The 26,997-nt window shown below is 35.2% G+C and overlaps 4 protein-coding genes across 9 annotated transcripts; 2 read left to right on the forward strand and 2 right to left on the reverse strand.

Annotated features, from left to right (window-relative positions):
• Nucleotides 1–1,776: 1,776 nt before the first annotated feature.
• Nucleotides 1,777–4,103, reverse strand: CBL10 (calcineurin B-like protein 10). Of its 2 annotated transcripts, none has more exons than XM_086251440.1 (9): nucleotides 3,886–4,103; nucleotides 3,619–3,790; nucleotides 3,399–3,481; nucleotides 3,248–3,307; nucleotides 2,990–3,098; nucleotides 2,832–2,884; nucleotides 2,626–2,706; nucleotides 2,490–2,520; nucleotides 1,777–2,232 (listed from the first exon to the last, which is right to left on the reverse strand). In XM_086251440.1, exons 1-9 carry the CDS (start codon nucleotides 3,895–3,897, stop codon nucleotides 2,141–2,143), a joined length of 693 nt encoding a protein of 230 aa, XP_086107566.1. In that variant the 5' UTR covers nucleotides 3,898–4,103; the 3' UTR covers nucleotides 1,777–2,140. The 2 variants fall into 2 exon arrangements, with proteins under 2 accessions (XP_086107566.1, XP_086107565.1); XM_086251439.1 differs by having other exon boundaries at nucleotides 2,408–2,520.
• Nucleotides 4,104–9,785: 5,682 nt separating this feature from the next.
• HDA2 (histone deacetylase 2) lies at nucleotides 9,786–13,781 on the forward strand. 3 transcript variants are annotated; one of them, XR_015123298.1, is made up of 14 exons: nucleotides 9,786–10,157; nucleotides 10,243–10,298; nucleotides 10,386–10,503; nucleotides 10,619–10,681; nucleotides 10,826–10,894; nucleotides 10,998–11,164; nucleotides 11,282–11,346; nucleotides 11,427–11,473; nucleotides 11,552–11,584; nucleotides 11,811–11,855; nucleotides 11,947–11,997; nucleotides 12,354–12,440; nucleotides 12,623–12,705; nucleotides 12,927–12,981. XR_015123298.1 is itself a non-coding variant. In XM_086250242.1 (14 exons), exons 1-14 carry the CDS (start codon nucleotides 9,918–9,920, stop codon nucleotides 13,025–13,027), a joined length of 1,230 nt encoding a protein of 409 aa, XP_086106368.1. In that variant the 5' UTR covers nucleotides 9,794–9,917; the 3' UTR covers nucleotides 13,028–13,781. The 3 variants fall into 3 exon arrangements, 2 of the variants coding, with proteins under 2 accessions (XP_086106368.1, XP_086106369.1); XM_086250242.1 differs by having other exon boundaries at nucleotides 9,794–10,157; nucleotides 12,618–12,705; nucleotides 12,927–13,781; XM_086250243.1 differs by lacking the exon at nucleotides 11,552–11,584 and having other exon boundaries at nucleotides 9,797–10,157; nucleotides 12,618–12,705; nucleotides 12,927–13,781.
• A 728-nt stretch (nucleotides 13,782–14,509) lies between these two features.
• KEA6 (K+ efflux antiporter 6) lies at nucleotides 14,510–21,483 on the forward strand. 3 transcript variants are annotated; one of them, XM_086249534.1, is made up of 20 exons: nucleotides 14,510–15,074; nucleotides 15,278–15,321; nucleotides 15,617–15,675; nucleotides 15,812–15,890; nucleotides 15,969–16,030; nucleotides 16,124–16,199; nucleotides 16,314–16,388; nucleotides 16,838–16,909; nucleotides 17,020–17,103; nucleotides 17,868–17,936; nucleotides 18,061–18,138; nucleotides 18,265–18,353; nucleotides 18,747–18,843; nucleotides 18,950–19,003; nucleotides 19,252–19,347; nucleotides 20,093–20,281; nucleotides 20,368–20,445; nucleotides 20,582–20,626; nucleotides 20,705–20,794; nucleotides 20,936–21,483. In XM_086249534.1, exons 1-20 carry the CDS (start codon nucleotides 14,813–14,815, stop codon nucleotides 21,017–21,019), a joined length of 1,782 nt encoding a protein of 593 aa, XP_086105660.1. In that variant the 5' UTR covers nucleotides 14,510–14,812; the 3' UTR covers nucleotides 21,020–21,483. The 3 variants fall into 3 exon arrangements, with proteins under 3 accessions (XP_086105660.1, XP_086105659.1, XP_086105661.1); XM_086249533.1 differs by having other exon boundaries at nucleotides 14,511–15,074; nucleotides 15,803–15,890; XM_086249535.1 differs by having other exon boundaries at nucleotides 15,052–15,190; nucleotides 15,803–15,890.
• A 1,261-nt stretch (nucleotides 21,484–22,744) lies between these two features.
• Nucleotides 22,745–25,797, reverse strand: LOC147278568 (putative FBD-associated F-box protein At1g32375). The gene is made up of 3 exons (XM_086251424.1): nucleotides 24,158–25,797; nucleotides 23,888–24,034; nucleotides 22,745–23,353 (listed from the first exon to the last, which is right to left on the reverse strand). Exons 1-3 carry the CDS (start codon nucleotides 25,103–25,105, stop codon nucleotides 23,051–23,053), a joined length of 1,398 nt encoding a protein of 465 aa, XP_086107550.1. The 5' UTR covers nucleotides 25,106–25,797; the 3' UTR covers nucleotides 22,745–23,050.
• Between the last annotated feature and the right edge of the window lie 1,200 nt (nucleotides 25,798–26,997).

The raw sequence follows: 26,997 nt of genomic DNA on the forward strand, positions 1-26,997 counted from the left end.
GCAACTATGTTCCTCTTTGAGCATAGGCACACCTTGACGTGCTTTGATCTAAAAACCTCATTTTGGAGAAGAATTTGTGTCATATTAAGAGTATAAGACCCAAAAGACCTCAGTCGGCATTCTTTTTAGAAGACAAGTCTAGATAATGTTCATGGTTTACGTGCGGTTGAACCCCAAGGCCCTCAATCTATTCAAATCACATTGAATCACACGCTGTTTCTGAAGAGCTGGGAACACCTTCTACTGAGCATAGTGATTTGAATCCCAATGGTCAGGCAACCCAAGGGATTGAATATGCTATTGAGTTCACTTCCCAAGTGAAGATATACCCAGAACTCATTAGATTGCCCAAGAAAGCCATTGACTTAGTTTCACAATAATATGGTTTAGATTAGATCATGAAATTAAATTTCGAAAGTTTCCTCGTTTCAATTTTTTTGAGATTTCAAAATATTACCGAATCAAAATTTTGTTAAAAGTTTCAATTCTTTTAATAGATAATTAGATTTAGGTTTTTTACAAAAACAGTTTTTAGACAGAGATCGGAGCTGTTTTAAAATTTATAAAAAAATTCTCCTTTCCCGATTTGAAGGATATTTCCCCTCCTAGTGTGTAAAGTGTGTTTTGTAGAGACTACATCTCAAAATTTCGGAGTTAAAACCTAACAAAAAGTCGTCAAACTAGAAAAATAAAAGAATTTAATTAAAAATCATAAATCACTACTGTTCTTAGTCTAACAAAAACTCATAAAATAGACTGGACTCTAAAACTCCCTTGTTTTAATCTAAATTTTCAATGAAATCAAAATTATTTTGAAATTTTTATATTTTTAAAATTCTCAAAATTTAATTCCTTAGATTGAATTAGCCCCAGGGAGACACATATGGTCCCACACAATGTTTTAATTATATTGGTAAAACTGATGTAAATAATTCTTTTGTATTGAGGATTGGTCCCACCAGTGTACTCAACTACTCATGTTATTAATGCTTGTATATACTTGGATTGGTCTTATGCTTTATTTCTGTATGTTTTTATGTATACTACAGTAATTATATTACAAAAGTCAATAGAAAATGGTATCACTCTCTTTATATTATGAACATATTGAAGTGCGTCTTATTCTGCAACTCACCCCTGTAAATAGGTTCTCTATAGATTTTTAAGATTTTAATCTTAATTATTAATATCACTTAAACCATCAATAAGAAAACATAAAGTTTATAAACCATACTCTCTGTAATCCACACCTTCCTAGCAAAATATTTCAGAAACAAAATAATAAATGCAGGAAGATAAAGCACTATAAAGTAAACGGGGAGGTCATGGGCCTCAAGGCCTCCTTCGTCCTCAATCTGCTCCCGTTGCCTAGTAAAGAGGAAAAAAAAAAAAAAACAGAAAAAAGAAGAATTAATTATACTTACACCCCCTGAGGTTTATTGACTTTTCACATACATCCTCTGGGGTTTCAATAATTATACATACACCCCTTAAGGTTTTAATACTGTTACATATAACTTCTTATAGTGGGACGAAAATGATGAAAAATTATGAAAAAAACATGCTAAAGGATTAAATAGCCTAATAAGATTATTCAAGGTGTAAGATCCAACCTGAATACAAATATTTTCTTTTTTATTTATTTATTTTTTGTAGGGGATATGCAACAGTTTTAAAACCTCAGGGGATGTATGTATAATTATTGAAACATCAGGAGGTGTATGTGAAAAGACGATAAACCTCAGGAAGTGTAAGTATAATTAACTCAAAAAAAAAAAAAAGACAATGACTTCTTAGTTCTTACATACTTTAATTAATTAAACAGTAATGCTAAACTAAATGAATCTACTGACAAGAAGCACCATATTTGTAAACTATAAACTACACCAAACTCTGTACAAAAATGAGTACTCTCTCACTGTACAACAAAGGCATTCAATTGATCGAGATAACTTGGTAGTGCTTTAATGAATCTGGTGATACAGCCATCCCAGGCTCCCAGCCTTGCCTACACTCAGATGCTTTGCCATATTGAGCAAATGCTGCGCATGAGACTTGCCATAGAACAATTTTAAAAGGAAAAAAACCTTCTGCTGATTGAAGGTGGCTCTGCAAGACACTCAAGCTTTGGAATTCTCCTTCAAAGATCCTCTACAGGAAAAGGCTTCAAATTCTGATCAGTCTTCAACTTCGGTGTAAATAATGAAACTTGGAAACACTGTGGTGATGTCCCTAGAGGAAGTGGTTGACAAGGCAGGTCAGTAATTTTCAATATTCAGTATCATGAAAAGTTAAGGATGCATGTATAGGTATGAAAAGTTAAGGATGTATGTATAGGTTCAAATAAAGGAGATTGGATGCTTGCAGATTGCATAATGAGCTCTAAAGACACAGACAAGTTACATACTTCAAATAAGGAAGAGTCATGTTTTTCAAAAGGGATGGATGCCGAACCACAAATGCCTTCCATTCTTCTTTATTAATCTTACCATCTTTGTCAGCATCGGCATCAGCAAACGTCTGCAACACAATTAAAGATTCCGTGAGTATTAAATTCTCCAGAAGATGATGACCACACCCGGCTGGTAAATAAAATTCAGACCTACACAGCTACTTAGTCCTTACCTTATCAATGATAGCCTCAACAAGATCATCTGACAATTTCATGTCAGACTCCATCATTAGGGCAATCACCATTTGCTTAACCTGAAACACATACAGAGGCCACTTAGATTAAAAAGTACTAAGCATTCATGCAAGGCATCCGGTTAACTACCCAACAAAACGTCTATTGCCTTGGAGACTTAGACATTCCAGAATAGTACACTCACTTCTTCTCGCTCAATGAACCCAGTTTGTCTCAGATCATACAGCCTAAATGCAACTGCAAATAATAAACAGGAAATATAAATAAGAAAGATATATGACCTGCATTTGTATAAATCAATACATCACACTGCCTCTTGTAAGTTGTAACAGTAACACTTACAATCAATTTTTTCCTCTATAGGGGCATAGGGATGAAACACATTGAGTGCATGAACAAACTCATCAAATTCAATGACACCATTTTTCCTTTCATCAAAGAGATCAAAAACCTACGAAATCAAAATCAAAATCAAATTGAATAAATAGGAGAAGTGCATATATATATATATATATATACTACAATTCACTTCATATATGCAGTAATTAGTAGAGCTCCGCATAACCATTCATAAGATATAAGTTGTTCTGATTCATTTACCCGGTCCAGAAAAAGATTTTCTCCATGGAGAGTTCTGAATAGTGCTAATTGAAGCTCTTCCTACAACACAAACATTCAGCAACATCCAAACTATCATAACAATGCAAGTATCCAAAATAAAAAAAAAACCTCTTTAAGTAATTTGACCCACCTTGTGAATCGACCCGTCATCGATAATTGAACTACTCAACTTCTTAAACAGCTCATACAATGCCTCCAGTTCATTCACAGTAACTGCACCATGCAAGTTGATACAAGCAAGTAAGTAACACAACCCACAATTCAAAATCCCCATTTAAGCTAATTTAACTTATAATTCAAAATTCCAACTTTTGCATAGTTTTGTTAATATTCCGAATTGATTTGCTTACATCTGGTTTCGTCGGCAAGGCGACTCATATCTTCCGAAGCGTAACGGCGTTTGGTTGGTCGAGGACGGTAGCTGAAGCAATCGGTGACAGCCAAGACCAACGCCTCTATTATCGCTATACATGGTATAAACGCCCCGCAGATCCGCTCGCCCACTGTTAAAGAGCTCGATCTCTGCTCAAAACCAAACCCAAAACAAGCAACAAACAATAGGAAGAAGATCCAAAAAAAAAATTAATAAAAAAAAGCGAAAAAATTTGAGGATTTACCGAGAAATCCATTGTTGTATGCAAACACAACACCTCATGAGAGAAACTCTGCTTGTTTGTATTACGAGGGTGTGTTTGGTTTGTGTTTCTCAATGAAATATGGCGCTCCTCTGCGTGTCTGTGCCAAAGAGGTTCGTGAGGGTTCTCTCTCACTGTTTTGGCAATGGCGTGGAGTACACATTTGGTGAGACAGAGGGAGAAGAAGGGACGCGATTGCGAATTTGCGACGAGCCCACGAGTACGGGGCGAAATCAGCAAACGAAACCTCGGGCTATAAAGAAGGACGCCAAGTGATTATCCTAATCTGACCTGGCTGTGAGAGCTGGCGATCTAGGCTACTGACGCGTGGATGGTTGATTGGCTTGTCCTTGAGTGTCTATGTGACGCCAGTCAGCATTAACTTCTCAACACCTGATTTCAGATGACGAAATAGACTTGCCACTTGCCAGTGAGTCTTTCATTGAATCTTTTATAAGGGTTTATTTCATATTTAGTACCTAAACGTTAACCTTTGTCTTAATGTGGTACTTAAATTTTTATTTGTTCCAATTGAGTACCTAAACTTTTATTTTGTGTCTAATAGGTACCAAAATGAATTTTTGTTAAAATTGTCAATAAAAATTAGGGACAATATAGTCAAAGTATATTTTAATTATTTTCTTTATATATTTAAAATTATTTAAAAAAAACACACAACAAACAAAAAAAATTAAAAATTAAAATTAAAAAATAAATTTTTTGAAGTGACTATATTGCCCCTAACTTTTGTTGATAATTTTAACAGAAATTCATTTTGGTACCTATTAGACACAAAATAAAAGTTTAGGTACTCAATTTGGACAAATAAAAGTTTACGTACCACATTAAGACAATAGTCAAAGTTCAGGTACTAAATATGAAAAAAACCCTTTATAATAATGCACATTTTTATAAAAGATACCTCAACATTCTTATAAGGCTTAATTATCGATTTATCATCTAAAATTGTAATTCATTCTCATTTTACCACCTGAAAGATTTTTTTTCCCAGATTACCACCTGTAAGGCTGTAACTTACATACGTGTTCCATTTTACCTTGTTCCGTCAACAATTCGGTTAAAAATGATGACCTGACAGTTAATGCTGATGTGGTGCGCTGGATGTGCGCCACGTGTCACATCTTTGCTTTTATTTTCAGATTTTTTATATTTTTATAAACTTTAAAAATTAATTAAAAATAGCTCCGAACTCAGAATAATACACGAAAAATTTCTACGAACTCGTCTTGACTAGCACTAATTTACTATAAGGTTAAATTACCAAATTACCCTCTAAAAATTTCCAAAAAAATTAGAAAGTCCAAATTTATTTCTAAAAAATTAAAATAAATTTCCCTCTATTAAATAAATTCTAGAATTTTCGTAAACACTTGGACAAATTCTCAAAAATATTTTGGAAATTACCAAAAGCCTATTTTAGAGAATCATTTCGAGACTTTACAGAAATTCTAGAATTTATTTTATAGGGAAATTTTTTTCCTCTAAGACTGAAAGGTTTTTTGGGTAGCAAGTGTTCACGAGAAAGGTATAGTTAGTTTTTAGAAGACTAACGGTGCAGACCTCATATTTTTTGGAGTTCGGGAGATTATTCTATGAATTTCCAAAGAGTCTAGAGTATTTTAATTTTCTAGAAATAAATTTGAACTTTCCAAATTTTCTGGAAATTTTTAGAGGGAAAATTGGCATTAGTCAAGACAAGTCAGTAGGAATTTTTCGTGTATTTTTCTAAGTTCAGAGCTATTTTTAATTAATTTTCAAAGTTTATAAAAATAAAAAAAATAAAAAAATACAAGAAAAGATATGACACGTGGCGCACATCCAGCGTGCCACGTCATCATTAACGGCCATGTCATCATTTTTAACGGAATTGTTGACGAAACAAGGTAAAATGGGACACGAATGTAAGTTACAGGTGGTAATCTGGGACAAAAAAACTTTCAGATAGCAAAGTAGGAATGAGTTACAGTTTTGAGTGGTAAATCGATAATTAAGTCTTCTTAACATTATTATAAAAGATACCTCAATTGAGGCAGGTTCCATGAAAGACTCAGGCTCTCACAACCTCTCATCATGATTCATGAATATGAAAACTAAAGTTGAACAAATATCTCACCAAAAAAAAAAGTAGAACAAATATACAAGCTTTTATATTTGAGAGATTGAGGCTTCGAATTTTAGAGCTAGGTTTGATAACATTATCTCTCTAATAAGCTGTTAATTTAGTGATATTTTTTATTATAACGGAGTTTGAAGTTTAAATCATCTGTCCCGTATCAAAACTTTTTGGCCAAATGATATTTTAAGTTCTTGTACTTTTATAAAATTTTTACTTTGGTCTAGTTCTTTTATTTTTGACAATTTTAGTTATATACTTCCAATACGATAGGAATTAAGTTCAAATCGTTAATTTCGTTTATATTGATGATGAAAAATTCGACGTGGATTATATATGAGTGGCATTTTAGACATTTTACTTCACCTAGATGCCTATATAATCACATACCCGCCCTTATACGCAATTAGTATGAAGAAAAATAAAATAAAATTCAACATTAAACTAAATATGTTAGATGACGATAGGAACTTAATAGGCATCTAAGTGAACTAAAATATTTGAAAATGTCACTCATGTGCAAAGCACGTCATTTCACGTCAAATTTGTTAATAATTTAAACGATGTAAATTATTTAGATTTAATTGCTATTGCATAGAAAGTATATAACCAAAATCATCAAAATTTAAAAAACATGACCAAAGTAAAAATCTCGTAAAATTAAAGAGATTAAAAAGAGTCATTTGGCAAAACTTTTTTAAAAAATTATTATGATGTTTTAAAACTTGATTATACTTGTTCACACACTGTGAAGTGTGAGCCTTAGACCTTCGACCAGGATTCAAGTCCCGAACCCATGACCCCAAATTAAACTACAGCCATCACAATACGTTTATAAAATAACACTCAATTAAGATTCACTGCAACAAGAGCTTTGAATTGATGGGGATAGTTTTTAGTGCTTTACGTTTCAGTTTATGTATTTTATAATAATTGTATGGCACACAGTGGTGGTAAGAAATTTATACTTTAATAGTGAAAAAATGAATTCGATATTTGATAAACTAAATATACATAATTATTAAATTATATTATCAACTTTAAACCAAATGATCAATCAACAGACAACAACCCGAAAAGATAAGCGATTTGATTAAGATTTCTTTTCATTTTTGATGGAAGGCTTGAAGCCTTGATTAATATTTAAGACATGGGTTGTTGAGAGAAGGATATGTACAAAATACAAAGATAGAAGCAAATGGGTAGGGACAGGACAGGACCCCATTTTGGGACGATTCAAGCATTTTCCAATTGGAAGGTCCATCTGATGGAGATTGGATCCTCTATATTCAAAACAAATTTGTCTGGTTACTAGTTTTTTCCTATGATCTTATCTAGATAGTAGATACAATGATTAAGAAAGTTTCCAAGTGTGTCTTGTATCTCGATTTAATCCTAAAAAACATTTTATTAGGGTACAAAATTATCTCCTTTTTATCACCGTGAAGTAAAAAATAAGAAGATTTAAGGTTTGTTTGTGGCAAAAAAAATAAAATTAAGAGTGGAAATCGGTAAAACAATACACGTCATGAAATTGATCAATAATATTGACAAAGTTTATATTTTATAATCACATTTGTTATACTGCATCGATATTAATAAAACTAAGATTTACTTATATTTGAATATCTCTTTTCTATTAAAAATATGATGTCAATATAGTACATATAACATTATTGAGTCTCGACTGTTGAGTAAACCTCAGTGTAGGGGTCACCAAAAGCCCAAGGCCCGAAGCCCAATCTGACTCGAAATTTGGGCCGGCCTGACCTAAATAGTCATTGAGCTGGGCTTGGGCCATCCCCTTGAAGCCCACAAGCCGCTCGAAGCCTGGCCCACTTAGGCTCAATCCAAAGCCCATTTACACACAATATATCTTCAATAAAAAAAAAAAAAGATTTTGACTATGTTGTGAATCAAACATGAGATGTCATAGAAAAAACTTTAACTCTCAACCAACTGAGCTAACTAGTTTATTTGTCTAATTGGTGAATCAGAACATATTTAATAGGTTTTTCATTTGTATACTATAATAAATTATTAATATGCTTATTAAGTTATTATATAATATTATAATCATATAATGTTAGTAAATAGTAATAGTGTAAACTGTGTAATACTATAAATAATAAACTTTTAAAATTATATACAATATTAAAAATTTACAACTATAGTTATTAAAGTTATTATAATAAACTTTTATAATACAACTATAATTAAAGTTATTAAACCACGATCGTTCATTAATTCAACGATCTGAACCGTTCATTTTATATGTTGATAGTCAAAGATCATCCTTACAAAAAATCGGCCAAATAAGAATTCATCTACCCGTTCGAATGTTCGATTATCATTAGAAAAACCACGATCATTCATTAATTCGACCACCGTTACGTCACTTTTACATCTCCGATTGAGCTAATTTTTTGCAAGGATTCTCTTTGAGTGTGGAGCTAAAGTTTGAACGGTTCGGATCGTTGAAAACACGATCTATATATGAGATTCTACATATAAATACACTTGAAGAGTATAATTCTAATAACTTTTCCGTTGAAACCTTGTCGTTTCCATAATTATGAAGACCACAACGTGATTTCAACAATTTGACCCGTTCATTTTCTATGTTCATTGTCAAAGATCATCCTTACAAAAAACCGGCCAAATCGAAATTCATCTACTCATTTGATCATCATTAGAAAAACCACGATCGTTTATTAATTCTACCACCGTTATATCACTTTTACATCTCTGATTGAGCTAATTTTTGCAATAATTATCTTTGAGTGAGTAACTAAAATTTGAACGGTTCGGATCGTTGAAAACACAATTGCATCGTTTGTTTATAAAAATATGTAATAAAATATATAATAAAACATATGTACATTTATGTTTTATTATAGTTGTAATGTTGTATATAATTTTAAAAGTTTATTATTTATGGTATTACACTATTACTAACATAATAGTATTATATAATAACTTAATAAACATATTAATAATTTATTGAAGTAAACAAACTAAATAGCTATTAAATATGTTATGATTCACAAACTTGACAAATAAACTAGTCAGCTCTCTTGGTTAAGAGTTGAAACTTGTTATGTGAGGTCTCATGTTCAAATCACAACATAGCCAAAATCCTATAATTTTTTATTGAAGATATATATATGTCTAAACAGGCTTTGGACCCATTCTGGGCCTAGCCCGGCCCGGCCCAGCCCTCCAAGCCTGCAAGCCAAAAGCCCGATGGGCGGGCCTTGGGCTTGTGTATTAAAGCCCAAGCCTAGCCCGGCCCCGCCCGAAAACCTTATTGGGCTCCTATAATTCAAGCCCAAACCCGGCCCGAACCTGAAAATTTGGGCCGGGCCAACCCATTGCCGACTCCTACCTCAGTGAACCCAAGAGTCATCTTCCCCTACTTAGCAGCAAATAAGGTTTAATGGGCTAAGCAAATGGTTGCAAATTAACCCAATCCAGCTCATTAGGGCCATTACTAATTTTCTTTATCTTTTGGGTCAACCGTTGAAATAACAAGGTCCAGCCCAACATCTTCGGAAGCTAGACCGCGAGTTTCCCAGACGAGCCACGTTGTCGTTAATATACCACAACAGCGAATCTCATATCATTTTATCCGAATCTTGCTTTCTTTTTTCGGCCGGTATTAAGTTATTTACCGGAATCTTTAATAAAAAAAAAACAGAAATATCTTTTACCCGCTCCACTCGTCAGTTGGCGCGTTCAAATCTACCCGACGAATTAGCGCCAAATTCACGATCCCACAGCCGTCCGATCAGCCAAACTGTCACAACGTGCCTCGAAGGCGTTTAACATTTATTTCACTCAATCCCTCTCTTCCTATTGTACGAGTCCGAATATCAAAATGAGCCACCGACTCACTTCGATTTGGACCGAGTCAACACGGAATCTCAGTAAACCGGTCATTGTTTTAGTCCTCATCTTCGCTGCCACCGTTAAACTCTCTCACTCTCTCTATCGCTACAAACTCCGCCGTTCAAGAATTCGCACTCGAACGATGTCGTCCTCTGAAAACGACACCGCGTCTCCCAGGCGCAGCCGTATTCTCTCTAGCAAGCTCTACTTCGACGTCCCCAACTCCAAGGTAAACCTATACTTCAAAACGACTGTGTTTTTGAATTTTGCCGTGTGGACTCTGAATTCTTATGCTGATGTTGTTTATCAATCAGGTGCCGTTGATTTACTCATCTACGTATGATATTGCATTTCTTGGCATAGAGAAGCTGTAAGAGATCACTTTACCGTTAGCTTCTTTTTTTTTTAATTTAAATTTTCGTAAATGTAATTGGTTTTTAATTGGAAATCAATGTAGGCACCCGTTTGATTCTAGCAAGTGGGGTCGGATATGTGGGTTTCTGTTCGTGGGTAATGTTGTGGATAAAAATTGCATTGTGGAGCCTCTGGAAGCTTCAAAGGATGATCTGCTTGTGGTATTGGATTTACTTTGTGTATCTTACTTTGTGATTACTACTTTACTAGTAATGTGAATGGATGGTTATTAGTAATTTAGTTTTTAGAGCGCTTATTATAAGTTACTTTGAACAGGTACATTCAGAAGCATACTTGAATAGTCTAAAGAAAAGTGCAAATGTTGCAATGATTATTGAGGTAATGCTATAGACTACAAAATTCCCAATTGAAAAATTACTGAGTAGTGAGTACTTATTATATGGATTAATGGTTCTGGCCGAGGTTTGGTAGTTCCGAATTATGCTATGAAGATTATGACCCATTTGAACTGCTATGATTAAGGTACCTCCTGTTGCCCTATTCCCAAATTGCCTTGTGCAGCAGAAAGTTCTTCATCCATTTCGCAACCAGGTAATTCATTATCCATCTTCCGTTTTAGTCTTTCAGTCGTTCTTCGCAAAAGAGGAAAATAAAAACAAATAAAAAGGTTTACACTGATCATATTCTGCTTCAGGTGGGGGGAACCATCTTGGCTGCAAAGCTTGCAAAAGAGCGAGGATGGGCAATCAATGTTGGAGGAGGGTTTCATCATTGTTCTGGAGAAAAAGGAGGTGGATTTTGTGCTTATGCAGATATTTCTCTTTGCATACACTTTGCCTTTGTGCGGTTAAACATATCGAGGTACTAACTTTTGCACCTAAGATGTAGAGTTGCATTATGAGTTAGGTTTTGAATTTCAATAAAAAAAAAAAAAACTTTTCAAGTATGGGTACGATCACTCATTATCTGCAAATACAGGGTGATGATCATTGATCTCGATGCTCATCAAGGCAATGGCCATGAAACGGATTTTGCCAATGACAGTATGGTTACTTCTTAGTCCTCATAGGGTGGTTTGACTTGACGCTCTTTCATAATTCAAGTAACTGTTTTGTATGAACAGGTCGAGTCTATATAATGGACATGTACAACCCCGGAATATATCCATTTGTAAGTTGCCTGCTCTCAGCATCATGCTATGGGTTCTCTAAGAAAATTTTAATTTTCTTTTGTGCATTTTGATGCAAGTTTTCCACACCAAAGTTGCCTGCTGTGTTGCTGGTAAAGTCTATCAGGGCAGGACTCATAGACCAAGGATTTACTTCCACAGTCCACACTCATTTGCCTTTTTCAAATTTTGAAAGAGTAGACTAGGGGGGGTGCTGGGGCTGCTGCCATGCCGCAATCTAATCTGATTTTCTTATTCTGGATTTGAATTTTTTTGTTGGTACTTTGGTATACATATCCTGATAATGCCCTTTTCCACCCTTAACAATTTCTTCTTTAGGATTATGAAGCAAGGAGGTATATTGATCAGAAAGTTGAAGTAGCAGTGAGTCATCATTATCCCATTGTCACATCAGAATGTAGTTGTTTGTCCATGATCTTCTGTAGTATAACCTTTTTTTCTTGAATTTAAACAGAGTGGAACTACAACAAATGAGTACTTAAGAAAATTAGCTGAAGCGCTTGAGGTATGCATTTACTTTGTCTTAGTGGGTGTTCAGGATGGCCTTTTCATCGTTGCAATACGAATATAAGCTGTTGATGGTTTAATTTACCTTATTGCTTTAACAAATATTGTGAAAAGAATTGGTATTGACTAGATTGTACTTTATTTTTATTGACCTTCCCTTAAGTTTTCATTCATAACTAGTTTGCAATAAAATTTCATCATTTGATGTTCTAAATACGGTAAGAAAGATAGGAAGTGGTTTCTGAACTTTAGCCCAAAATGTGGTGTCTTGACCTAAGGAATCTTTTTAGTTGTAATTGATTCCGTTAGAAGTACTTCCATGTGAACTCAAGAACTTATCTATGTGTATGTTAGGTTGCCGTTCACAGTTTTGATCCTGAGTTGATAGTCTACAATGCTGGAACTGATATTCTAGATGGAGATCCTCTGGGCAGGTTGAAGGTAATATAGTTCTTTGATTTTTTTGGTCTTAGGGAGTATCTTACCTCCATTCTTCTTATTTCCACTCTTTATGTTTAAGTTTATGAAGAGGTCATAATCATGAAATGCAAGTGGAGCCATGGAGCTGTTTCTTTAAGTTCTTTTGTGATGTGTTTTTATGTTGACTTGCTTGTGTAGATCAGTCCTGATGGGATAACCACTAGAGATGAGAAAGTTTTCAGGTTTGCTCGTGAGAGGAACATTCCTATTGTCATGCTCACATCAGGTGCTCTCTCTCTCTCTCTCTCACTCATATTGCGGGAAAGATGAGAAATTTTTTCCTCTCATCTGTAGGATAACTCTGTTTTGTACTATTAGTACGCTAATCAATTATGATTACTAGACACCTAGATACAAGAAACTTACCCACATAGCTAGGTTCTGGGTTACTCATATACGTTGCATAATTGCATTATTTCTTAGCTCAAAAGCCCTTTTATGTTTCAGGTGGTTACATGAAGTCTAGTGCCAGAGTCATAGCAGACTCGATAACCAATCTCTCGAAGAAATGCCTGATAGATACAGGTAAAAATATGACTGCTTCATGAAGTATCTCCATCAACTCTCTATATGGCTATTTAAGAGTTGGATCACTGTCAAAGAGACTGTGAAACTGGTTTTGGGATTCGTATATGCACCTGAAATGGGTAGTCTTATGGCTTGTGGTTGTAATTGATATTATATTACATGGTAGTAGATTCACAGAGAATGCCTTATAACAGGGGGAGGAAAAGGGAAAAGGGCATTTGTATCTTCAATAACAACGATGTATAGTAGATTGTAATATATAGGCAGACGTAAGGTAGAACATCCACCTGGTTGTCACAGTATAGCAGATGCTGAGAGTTCGGTCGAGAACGAACTGGGCTGCTTTCTCCTGCTAGAGGCCCAGTTACATTGTCTGGTACGATGGCCCAAATCAATTTAGGGCTCCACCAAGATTGTCCAAGGCGTTGAAGCTCTAGTCAGAGAGAATGTCAATCTGTTGACTATCTCACTCTAGCTGTACTCATGTCTTGTTCCATTTTGACTCTGTCATGACTCATGAGCCAATTGTATTGTATCCGAATCTTCTTTATCATAAGAAATCTCGCAATCAATTGTATTTCCTAATGCTGTGTGTGGTCAGCAGCGGAGACTTATTCTTACATACACGTACGTTTTGGCCTTTTGTTTATGTTTGAACTTTGAAGTATCAAAGTATTTGACATTATTAATATGTATTCACTGCAAAAGGAAAAAGAGGTTAGGCATCAAAGTTCTAACAATTTTCCTTTTTATTCAAATATTTATTTTCGACAATTTTTCTTTTAATTTTGTTTAGATTCGGCTCCACTCTGTTGCTCTGTGTATCGAACGTTGATGGTTCTTTCTTTGCATTTTATTTCCTTAGTCGCCTATATTTGTAGTAGTTTTCTAGTTTCTATTATAAGGAAGCTTTCAATACCATATGTATGAGAGATGGATTTTTTCTTTTTTGTCAAGTAATAGTGATTTTGGCGGGACGTTGGCATCAAGTCCATCTCAACTAAATTGAAAAAAGAATTATTTTGGCGTGCTAGAGAGCCATACAAGGTCACTGTCTAATCACAATTTCCACAACGCAATGAATATTGAAAATTGAGTAGAAGGTTTCTTTTTTGCTAATTTAAATAGTTATATAATATGGTATTAGATTGTTAATTAAATATTTTTATGTCTAAACGTGAGATGCGTGAATGTGTAATTTGTCCTACTCCAACGAGGCTTTATAACTAACCCAACTTTTTTCCCCCATGAAAAGTCATAGTTTTATACTTTTATCCCAAGAAAAAAAAAAAGTCATAATTTTATGATGATAAAATCCCTGACCAACTAAATGAATTAATTCGATTTGTTTGATGCAACCAAAAGGAAAATAGACGATATTCATGTGACTTGGTACAAAAGATTTATACTTTAGATCTCTAGTTTTGCAAAAGAGGCAACCTTTTTTGTTTTTTTTTTGTCAGAGCAAAATAGGCAACCTTAACCAACATCAATGGTAATTCCCAAATCAAAAAAACAAATTTCCTTAATTTTGGTCTCTCTCACCGCCGATCTTATAACTTATTAGCGGGAGACGATTACAGTTTTCCACCGACGACGGAAAATCCCACATCAATTTGTTTAATTAATAATCTGATGAAGATTTATGAGTGTATGACTCCAAGTTGACCACACCCCTAACTCTGGTTACTCTCCACTACCCCCCACCCTCTCTCTCTCTCTCTCTACCATTTCCGATTTCTCAGTCCCGAAGCTCGACGACTATCGCAGTTTCGTCGTTTAATCTACACGACGCGTTCCTTGCAATGTTGAGAAGAAGCTCGTCGTCGTCGTTGTCGTCGTTCTTCACCGTTCTGATCCCTACTCTGCTCCTCCTGAGCTCCGATTTGCTTCTCTCACTCTCGCTCGCTGACCCGCTCGCCGAGCCGCTCACTGACTCAGATTTCCTCCTCAACGCCAACGCCACCGAGTCCAATGTCTCCCTCTCCAAGCCCAAAGAAGGCAGCTTCGCTGACATGATCGATAAAGCTCTCGAGAATGAGTTCAAGGACAATGATCAGAACGAAGGTTCGTAGATCCGATGCTCCTCTCTTTCTCTCTGCATGTAGCTTCAATTAGGGTTTTAGGCTGCAAAATTTCAAGGATCTTCGGATTCTCTGTTTGGCTACCAAGAAAAAAAAAAGGCAAGAAATTGGATAAGGAAACAAATCATTTTAAGTGTCAAATGCAGTTACTCTCGTGAACTAATTTATGCTTGGTCATACTTGCAGCTACTGATCCTGGAAGTTTCAACAACAGCGTGGCCGGCCAGCAGGTTGGTGTTGAGCTAATTTATCTAACATTTCTACATTTACAGGCATAAACTCATTACACCAAGATCTGATTACCCCTCATCTAGCTTTATTCAAATTTGATGCATGCGCCAATATTGTAAAAAATCTAATTGCTTTATTTTGATGCATGCTTAATTGCTTATTTCATTCTCAAATTCGATATGATTGTAATTCGTGCTAAATTCATTGTTTTACCCATCTTTTGAATGCATAAAGACTCTATTTATGCTTAAAGGTCAGCTAAATGAATCTTTAATCCCTCTTTCTGTGGATCAGGCAGTTCTGGAAACAGTTGCCAGAGTTAAGTCGAAAAAAAATGAGACGAAAGAGGAAAAGTATGTGCTGCTTCTAAATTAAAATCAGTACATTTTACATTTAGTTTCTGATCACTTGAATATGACCATTAGTGTAAAGTACCCATGTTCGTTATTTAATTCCTGTTTTTCGCTAATTATTTTGTAGCTCAAACAGATCGTTCCAACTGCATGATGTTTTCAATCTGGATAATGATAACAGAGTAGAAGATACCCCAACGCTGATAGATCGCAAGGTAAGATTGGTTCATTGAGAATATAACTGCTTAGGTATTTATCTTCATGGTTATAAATGCAATTCTTTGTTTTTGTAGGACAATGTCTTTATAATATCAAATTTTAAATCAAAGTATCCAGTGCTGCAGCTAGACTTAAGGTAAACTGACTGGTTCATCACAGTTTCATTAAGTTCATTGGTCTTCACTTTACAGAAAGTCTTATTTGAACTCTTCTACTTGTTGCATTGCAGATTGATATCAGATTTGGTGGTTGTTATTGTATCTGCAACCTGTGGTGGCATTGCCTTTGCTTGTGCTGGACAGCCGGTCTGATACATACATACATTTTTTTATATATATAAGCTTAATATAGAAAATATATAATGCTATGATCTTACTTAATGTTTCATATTTTGCTTTCTTGATACTAAAACTTACCAGGTTATTAGTGGATATTTGCTAGCTGGATCTGTTATAGGACCTGGAGGGTTCAATTTCGTCAGTGAAATGGTTCAAGTATGTTTTACCCTACAAACTTACTATCCAAGAAGATTCTCTTATAAACTTCTCTAGAGCCCTTTTGTACAATGGTTCCTAAGTTATGATATTTCATTATTTACCATTTTGGTCAAGTGATCTCGTCACATCTATCAAGATGAGTGACAGATTATGGGAAACATATTGTATTTTGTATTCATTCTTGAAAAGGAAGAAACACATCTAACAATCATCTTAGCTAATCCTATCGCTTTTTGTTAAGGCTTAGATATTTTTCACTTGTAGTCTTGTAGTATACAATGAACAGCTTTGGTAAGGCATATTCAGTATGCCTCTTTTAAGAAATACACACTGAGACTATGCTTTATGTTAGAGATGGGATTTGCTATTTGTTGAAATTTAATTGTTAGTATGTTCTTCTTATATAAGATTGTCACATCCATTTTCGCTCTGGTTTATGCATGCAGGTTGAAACTGTGGCTCAGTTTGGGGTAATCTTTCTTCTTTTTGCTTTGGGCTTGGAGTTCTCCACAACAAAGGTAGACTCTCTCTCTCTCTCTCTCTCTCTCTCTCTCTCTCTCTCTCTCTCTCTCTCTCTCTCTCTCTGCAGTTTTGGTGCTTATAACGTTTCATCCCTGCATAATTGTAGCTTCGAGTTGTTCGAGCAGTTGCTGTTCCGGGAGGCCTGCTGCAAATTTTCATGTTTATGTGCCTGTGTGGTATTACAGCCTCAGTATGTCTACTGATTTTCTACAGATTTTCCTTCAAAGTTTGTGCACATGTGAAAACATGAAAACTATCTTCACCTGAAGTTCTGGCCATTGAAATATCCATTTGAATTAGAGGAACAGATTTTGTGATACATTATATAAAATTAAGATAAGGATAATGTAGAATAAGGGCTGGAATGATTATATGGGAACCGATGGGAACAAATTGATAGGGCTGCCAATTATAATGAGTATCCATTCTTGCATCGTACAGCTTCCTTTCTATTTGGTCTAGCTTAATGTGGCTCTTAAGTGTTTTCCCCCTTCTATTGGTGTGCTGGGTTCAGCCTTTTAGGTCTTTTTTTTTCCTATTACTATTTTAAGTCTGTGACAGGTTTACACAATTGATAGTAGAATGAGCTTTAATTTTTTTAATTTTTTTTTTTGGAGGGTGAGAGGTGCAGAATTTGTACCAAGAACGTTGACCAAACTCAAGATATCCCTTACTACATAAGCCATAACTGACGTTTCCAGTAGTGGTGGGACAGTACCAAACACAATTGGACTAGAATAGGCCTTTTTTCTACTTTTGCATGTTGAAATTCTCATTCTCTCTATTTTGTATCCTATAACTCAGTCTAATTAGTTTTATGTATTGGGTGATTGGTTCTGTGTACCTCTGATAAATTTTCTCGACATTGATTTTGAAGTCTTTTGTTAATGTAGACTGTGTTATACAATGTTTCTCATTCTCAATGCTGCAGTTCTGATTGGATGCTGTTTGCAGTTATGTGGTGGTAAAGTTTCCGAGGGGATATTTGTTGGTGTGTTCCTTTCTATGTCATCAACAGCAGTGGTAAATTAACGTAAACCTGTCTCATTCATGCCTACATCCACAAAGATTTCCACCCACATTCACACTTCTTTATCTATTTCTTGGACGCATGTTATTCACAAGCTACATTTTTCTTTGGCTTCAGGTGTTAAAATTTCTGATGGAGAAAAACTCTACTAATGCCCTTCATGGACAAGTTACCATTGGCACCCTTATTCTACAGGTTTGTTGGTTTTATATACATATTCTATGTTTGGACTTCAATTTCCTTGGTGAATGTTGAGTTGCTGTTTTTTAGCACTGATTTATCACTCTTCTAAATATGTCTGGAGAAGATTTTTCTTTTCAGGATTGTGCTGTGGGTTTGCTGTTTGCTTTGCTTCCAGTTCTGGGTGGGACTTCTGGTATTCTTCAAGGAGTGATGTCTATGGCTAAGCTGTGAGTTGTTTGTGTGTTTCTTTTAATTGTCTTTGTTCCCCACCCTCATGGTTTAGTATTGAAAATCAATGTATCATATTCACTTGATATGTGATAATAGTATCTTCCATGGTATGTTACCTTGATGTTTAAATTTTCTGTGTCACAAAATGATTGTTTTCGTCTCCCATTATACTTTGCCATATAAAAGGGTTGGACCTTTATTTTCAAGTTTATGATTACTTTAATGCAACATAAATGTAAACTGGCTAGTAACTCTAATCATAGATTGAACATGAGGTCTTGAGATTAAGGTTGTTTACAATATTGCTTATTCGTTTCCTATAAATGACTTAAAGTGATAATGTCATATATTGGCTATAAGTTTATGACATCTTATTCTTTTTTAACCAGGATGGTGATGTTGATTACATTTTTGGCTGTTCTTTCTATATTATCTCGTACTTGTGTTCCTTGGTTACTTAAACTGATGATAAGTTTATCTTCACAGGTACCATTCTCTTTCCCTTGTTCTAGAAAATTGCTGGATGTGTGTGTGTCTGTGATCTACATTGTTTACTTTGATTTTTTCTATAATTATAATTTTATCTCTGCAGACCAATGAACTCTACCAATTGGCGTCAGTCGCTTTCTGCTTGCTTGTAGCCTGGGTATATTTTACTTATTTATTTATTTAGAATTCTTGCTCCATTTTGGCAGGCTTCTAATTTATCTTAATTCATATGCATCTATGTTTCCTCACACTATGAATAGACCCTCAGCATCTGGTTAATAGGGTCCTTGTGCATCTTATGAGTTTCTAGGAAATGATGTGAGATAGTTGCATGCTTGAATTTTCTGACATGCATCTCAGGTGCTAGTCAATACCAGTATAGTCTAATTGCTTTTACAATTTCAGTGTAGTGATAAGCTGGGACTAAGTCTAGAACTGGGTTCCTTCGCTGCGGGAGTGATGATATCAACAACCGATCTTGCTCAACATACACTAGAACAAGTAAGGCTATTACTCTATGCTATATTAATGCAGATGATTTTCTTTGCAATATGTACCTTCCTGTAGCTCAAGAAACATGGATGCAACCAACCATGAGTATCAGAAGTGGTTTATTTTTCTTTCTTTAGTTATGTTGGATATCTTCTTCCATAGACCTTTCTTTGGGTGGGGAGAGAACACCATTGTGTTTATGTTATCCATAGCACGCAAGAGAAGGGATTACCTATCAGGATTTTATTTGCTTGTTTAATTGAATTGTGGTATCCTTAAATCAGTTGAGGTATTTCATTGCACAATAGTAGTGAAAATATTTTGGCTCACTGCATAATATGGGTTTGGATTTCATTGGATCAATTTAAGGCTCTGGACATGGAAGAACTGTAGGTCTCTAGCCTTCTAAGAGTCCATTTTTGCTCACCACAAAAAGGTGGTGGTGAGCATTACCAATTTACCATCATCATGGATGGGTGACACGTGTCCCACTACCATGGTGTCACCCATCCATGATGGTGGTAATGTACCATCTCCCTTCCCCTAACAGACATTCCTTTTTTTTTTTCCTATTGCTTTTGTGATTTATGAGATACATATAAGTTATTCTGGCATAAAAAAGAGTACAACCTGCAGTATCAGAATCATTATATGATTACTTTTCTGGTTCATCCGTGTGATCAATTGTTGCTCATAATGTTACAGCTCCCTACAGTAATATTTGATACAACACTGAAGTTTGTTTATTCTGCAGATTGAACCCATTCGCAACCTTTTTGCTGCTCTTTTCCTTGCTAGCATCGGGATGCTGATCCATGTTCAATTTCTCTGGAATCATGTTGATATATTACTAGCATCTGTTATATTAGTTGTCATAATAAAAACAGTTATTATCACCATGGTTGTCAAGGGATTTGGTTACAACAACAAAACATCATTTCTTGTAAGTTTGATTTGAAGTCACATTGTTATATTTCTTCTTTCTAGTAATTTAGTGTTGACAGTTCTTGGACTCTTGTTTCTGTTTAGGTCGGAATTTCTCTGGCACAGATAGGTGAATTTGCTTTTGTTCTTCTAAGTCGTGCCTCTAATCTCCATCTAGTTGAGGTTAGTGCTACTTGAAATTTTTTTACAATGAGGCTTAAGATGTACTTGGCTGTGTTCTCTGGACCTTTTAAACCTCTAACTTGTAGCACAAAAGTGTTGTAATTATGATAAAAGCTGAATCTTTGACCATTTTCAGGGGAAATTATATCTGCTTCTTCTTGGAACCACAGCACTTAGTCTGGTATGATAATTATCTAATAACAACTTGTTTTCAATATTCTAACTCAGACATGTGATAATTTTCTGAAAACCTTTGCAGGTCACCACTCCTTTTCTATTCAAGCTAATCCCTGGTTTGGTGCATCTTGGTGTGCTTTTAAGGTGGTTCTCTCCCGACGCCGCTGTTGAGGTAATGACATTTGAATCTCATGTTTAGAAATGGTTCCATTGAACTTGGTTATAAAAGTCTACCTTTCTGGTTTTATAACCTTTCTGCGCTTGTATTTCCAGCAATGTGTTGAGGTATCTTACATGTGTCATTTGACTTCAGATTGGATTTAAAGGAGATAACCTGCGCTCAGATAGTGGTAAACAGCGCGTAATTTTGATGGTCCGAGAATCACACGATTCATGATCTCTGTATAAAGGAAACTGTAAAGGCAATCTCCAGTCTACCTGATATGTTTTCACTCCAGCCACATTTGGAGTGGTGCTGGTGGAGTTGGTAAGGAGTTGACTATTTTCCTTTCTTCTCGTACAAAGCCAATTCTGGAGTAATTTCTGTTTCACACTACCGGCCAAATCAACAGTTCAAAGGAGCCTCGGTAATGGAAGAACAGGAAAGACTAACTGCTGAAAGAAGTTAACATCTGATGCTTTATCTATATTAAAATTCATTCTTTCCCATGTGACTTATTCTTTTGAAGTTGTAACATAATTTCCGTCTTGTAATTTGAACTTTGTAATTCATATTTTATGTTTTTTTTTTTTTTTTTTTTCTAGGAAGTGTAGAATTTTGGATCTATCAAGTAATGTCTGTATCATACATCCTTGCTTTACTTCTGAATTTTCCAACTGAGTGCTCCTGTTTCATTATAGGAAAATTTCAACTGCAGCTAGCGAGTAGTAGTGACTGGATTTTACAGTAAGGCTAACGAAAATTATGACGGAATGGACCCGAAGGGGTACATTAGAATAACATTGTAACTGTTAGGTGGTAAATTGTTAGAATTAAAAAGTAAAAGGGCATATTGGGAATGGAATCATAGCTCAGGGCAAAATTGATAATAAGTCAAAAAAAAAATAATATATATATATATATAAGCTGTATACGTCATAATGGGCTGTAACTTGGAAAGGATAGTTAACCCAATGGCCGAAGTCCAGGCCCAACCAATAATACAATAAAACTGAAACCTAAGAACAAAGTCAGCCACCCACTTACACATATAAGGATTCGATGTTTTCATCATTAGTCAGCCACTTGAACTCTCTCCCTGTCCTTTGTCTTTCTCAAAGTATAGATCTGCTCTGTTGAGTTTTACTTCTTTAGATCCGAAGTTTTTCTGCTCTGTTGAGTTTTGCTGTTGAGAATATTCTTAGTATGTGTGTCATTTTTCAACAAGATTTTGTTATAGACGCTTAATATATCATTATCTATTAAACCACAAGAGGAAGAAAGCCTGCATCAGTAGCAAATTGGACACCCGAAAACATAGCTAACAGAAGTTGTTCGGACTCAAGTGAAACGCCAAAGGGGCTTTGCATAGCAAGAGCACATCAAGCAATTTGAATTCCTCATTATCGCAACCAACAACTTTAAAACCAAAACCAGTCACTACATCAACAACACCATCGACATTCAATATGAACTTAAGTTAACAACCGAGCTTGCTGTAATAAATAAATAAACAAGCATTAGACATGTCCACAACAATAGTGCTCTGTGATATTGTTTGAAACAGCTTAGAGCATCTCCAACAAGTGAGAGTGGCTCTCCATTATCTTTTCTAAACAAAAAATACTATCTTTTCATATATGATGTTTTAGCTTGTCTTTTTCTGAAATACAAATGAAATATTCAAAGCTAGCTCTATTTGAGAGTATTGCTTGAGCAGTCACTTTGACTAAAATCTAACTGAAACATTTAGAGTATTACTGGAGATGCTCTTACTATTCATCAAATTTATCGCAACCAAATTATTGATTCAATCCTCTAATCACCTTTCCCACAACACAATCAATGAGAATCAATGCAATGACGGAAGATATTAGCTGCACAGTAATGATTCCGGTTATACATGAATAAGGTGAGGAACAATAACAAAAGGAATCCCACCACCTTTGCTGGTCTTCTCAATCACAATCATGTATGAAAGTTTCCATATCTAGAAAGTGTCGAGGTTTTTAAAATACATGTGGGGAAAAAAAGAAATCAAGATCATGAAAATCTCATGTTCTTTTCATTTTGTCACCAACTCATTCAAGAATCTAGATCTTGGAAAAACTCACATACCCAAGTATTCATCCTTGTCCTACAACCAAACAGTAGAGAGATCAGTTCTCCCCTCAAACATGGTCTTAATATCGAATTATGTTACAAAAGGTGTATCAGGACTGTTGGAAAAAAAATAAAATAAATAGTAAGAATTACAAACAAACTATATTATCTGATAATTAACTCAGCTCCCGGGCGTAGTAGCTCCGTTCCAAGCTGCAATGCACGGTTTCTTATTGCCCCAAAATGTAAAAACTCGGAAATTACGGTGGGGCATTCAATAACCTTTACAGTATCAAAGATGATCTTTTCAAGCACAATGGCATTCTCAATCAAGTACATGGCAAGCTCGGTATCGATAGCAGACCCAACGAACCCAGAGAGTTTCACCACCTTAAGGCACTGATGAGGACGTTTATTAATTTCCCGCATATTCCTTGAAAGTTGCTCTAGCTCGGGTTGCCATGTTAACTGCAAAAGGGCATACCAAAGCATATCAATTTCTTTCATTGACAAGTTACTTAAACATGTACAAGTTGTCAGGAAGCACACAATGGGACAAATCTGTATTTGTATTTTAGCAATGGAAGAGGGTAAAAAGAAAATCATGGGTATTATAACAAGCGTAGGCAAAGGTTGTGTTTGTTTAAATGAATAAACCAACTAAGCAATAATCAGCCTGACATTATGTGTGAGTATACTGCAATATACACTTCCTAATAAAGCTAAAAATATAATTACTAATAAGATATAAAAAAAAATATACAAAATACCAAGACAGGTTTTCGTTGAAGATGAACATTAATAATTGAGAATTTAGCTTCAAGCAATAAATAGTATATAGTAAAGTTGAACGGCTGGTCTATTGCTAACAGGAGCTAAAAAGCTAAGGAAGTTAGTGTGTACATACTACATTCATATAAATCAACAAAATGTTATTTCTCAAACCATTAAAATTTAACTTATCAATTTTATATTTGTAAGATATACTGAGAATAAATTTACCTTCAATGTAAATCTCTGCAAGAAAGGAGATTGCTCTATCAAGACAGTCAAATCAAGGAGGCTTGTCTCATCACTTGCGATAACACTCAATGATAAGTCCTTGAGGCACGTTAACTCTGGAAATTCTAGGAGCTTACCAATAGTTCCCTGAAAGATAAAAGTAATGGTGAGATTAAAAACTTGAAAATCCTTTAATAAAAAACCCATTTGAAGTTTGAACCTAGAAAAAATAGTATAAAAAGAAACGCTGTAAGTATTTCATATACTGACCCAAATCACATTCATGTGCAGGCTGAGAGTCACTAGCTGAGGACAATAACTTGAAATCGAATAAAAAGGTCTAGTTGTACATCCAATACTTTCTGCAAGAGATACCTTAACAAGCGAGGGTGCATGCTTCAAAACAATACCTCTTTGATAAGAACCAACTCCATCATAAATAAATGACACGAGATTAGGAGCAAAAATCTCAACTTTATTTAAGCCGTGGCACTTGCTTATCTGTAGGAACTTCAACGGGAGCGACGAACCAGCAACCGTCAAATTTACAAGATGATTTGAGCCAAAAACACACAGGTGTTCAAGAAGTTGGCACTTGGATAGAAGGTGCTCAACAACTTCACCAGTTATATTTACAAAGGTCAAAGACAGGTGTGTAAGGGACGTAAAGCTGGAAACACCAAAAGGGGTTTTAAATGGCTTCTCCGGAAAGGTATACCTGGTAGAAGTATACACATGACGTCTATGTCGTTCCAGTTCTATTTCAAGCCTTTGAACTCTCTTTTTCTGCATTGCGAATTCGATCCAATTGTCAATTTCAGAAGCATAATTGCTATCCAGCACGGAAGAACGAATTCTGAATTTATCTAAAGTTGAACCCCGATGCAATAGCAAGACTCGATTCACACAATCGAACCTAGTTTCTGTTGTTTCAGATTGTCGTCTTCTTCTCCTCCGCCCTTTTGGAAATGCATCTAAATCGTCGAAGTTGATACATGAAACATGTGTCCACAAATATCTCCACCTCTTAGAGAGGACACAAGTAGTTACTGCTTCTCCGATATTCAACAGGGAAAGAATGGCAATGAGAAGTTCGTTGGGCAGCTGACTAATGCGATCCAAATAATTATCTTCCTTATCACCCAAATTGATGGCAGATTTACATCTTTTACCATATGTCCCCCACTGAATCCATGGCATACGTTTTCTTTTAGCCATTGAATATTAGTTAGAAGGTTCAAATAAGCTGCAGAAAGTGGGGAAAACCCAAATAAATAGCAAAACCAATTATCACATATTACGAGAGAAAGAGAAGCTAATTCAATTACTCTTCTGGTAGGTTGATTCTGTAATCTGTATACAACACAAAGCCAAATCCAAACCCGATGTTTTTCGTTCACAAGTTTTGTTTTTGGTGAAGAATATATTAGTAACTAAATATATATAAGCTGCAGAGTGCAAACCAAACCAACTCCACTAGTTCCCAACTCCCGGCTCGTCACCTTCATCAGATTTGGATCGTGGCTGTCGGTGAGTGTAAGCGAGTCTGTGCGTGTTTGCACGGAAGAGCGCTAGCTAAACCTTTGGAAGATGAGCGCTTTGGCATGGGTGTTCGCACCTCCATCTTCCTCCCTCTTGGTGGTTCTCTGGCTATTGCGGTGGCTGTGGCGTTTTCTCAATGTCGTGGGGATGAGATCTGGGGAGTTTTGTGGGTCTCACGGCGGACCGATCCTTGGTAGCGACGTGGTTCTCCTGAACCGCCTCTATAGCCTAGGGTTTATTTTTATGTTTAATTGGGCTGGTTTTGAATTTTCTTTACTTTGTTTATTTTGCTTTGGGCCTCTTGGCCCTTGCTTTGTATTTCTTGTGCCCACTGGGCTCTTTTAATGCATGGCTCATCCTTTCGACCAAAAAAAACCAAACCAACTCCAATTGACTCCTCCTTAGTCGAACCCGGAAATGTACTCGTCTTCTTTTCCCTTTTTCTTTTCTTTCCTAATAGAAACCTATGAATCCCAAGCCACCCATCCAACCATATTCATAATTCATTAAGGAAAGAGTAAATCTCGATTTAGCTCATCCAATTCAGTATTCTGAATACGAAAAAAGCTCGCTTTTTTTTCTTTTGAGAAATTTAAAAAAAAAGTCGCAAATTTAATTGAAAAACTCAAAACTTTTAATAATATAAGAGGAAGCAAAGATAAAGGAGAGACTATGGAGAAACTTACTTATTAGAATGGACCGGAGCCGCCGCGCTGAGCCAACGGTTCATCCAAGTTCAAAGACAAGAGGATCCTATTACTGGTTTACTTACAAACCAGTAATAGGATGGCCCTTTTTTATTTTAACCTCAAAATTATGCCATGTGTCGCCTTCTGGCAAAAAAAAAAACAGTAAAATGTTTTAAAAAATAGTAAAAAATCTTGAAAGAGCTGGGAATAACCTAAAATAACAAAATATGAAAATTCAAATTTTTTTTTTTTTTAAATATGAAACATAAAAAATTTAATAGAGTTTTGATTTTCAACTGTAGCAGTAACAATATTTCAATCTAAATGTTTATCTATATATAAAAGCATAAATGTCTAAATGGACACCGAATTTGTATTTGTATTTTTTTTTTTTGAGTCGGGGAATTCAAGAGAAAGTGATGATTGAGAGGTCGGACTGCATCTGAAAGATCTGTTTGTGCACCAGTCACTTATCTACCGATCTGACACACGTTGTGGTTGAACTATAGGTCCATAGTTATTATCGTGTTTTAAGTTTTTTCATTATTTTATTTTGTATGGTCTTGGTGTAATTTAATAGGGTTTTTCATTTTTTAAACAAATAAAAAAAAAATAATAGGTTAGATTTTTATAGTTTTTATTTTTTGTTTTAAAATCTAGTATAGTGGTTTCTATTTTTTGGGTTAGACATTGGATTTTTTTTTTTTCTTAATAGTGATATATTCATACTTGATAAATGTTTATATTTACAGTCTAGTAATATAGTAGGCAAAAACGTACACATTTTATAAAATGTTTCTACATTCCATTTGAGAAAACATTTTTTGGGTATTAGAACTTGTTCGACAAAAAAAGTAAAATAAAATAAAATATAATACA

The sequence above is a fragment of the Dryas octopetala genome, chromosome 7 (genome assembly GCF_963921425.1).
Source record: "Dryas octopetala chromosome 7, drDryOcto1.1, whole genome shotgun sequence".
In the NCBI taxonomy this organism is placed as follows: domain Eukaryota; kingdom Viridiplantae; phylum Streptophyta; class Magnoliopsida; order Rosales; family Rosaceae; genus Dryas; species Dryas octopetala.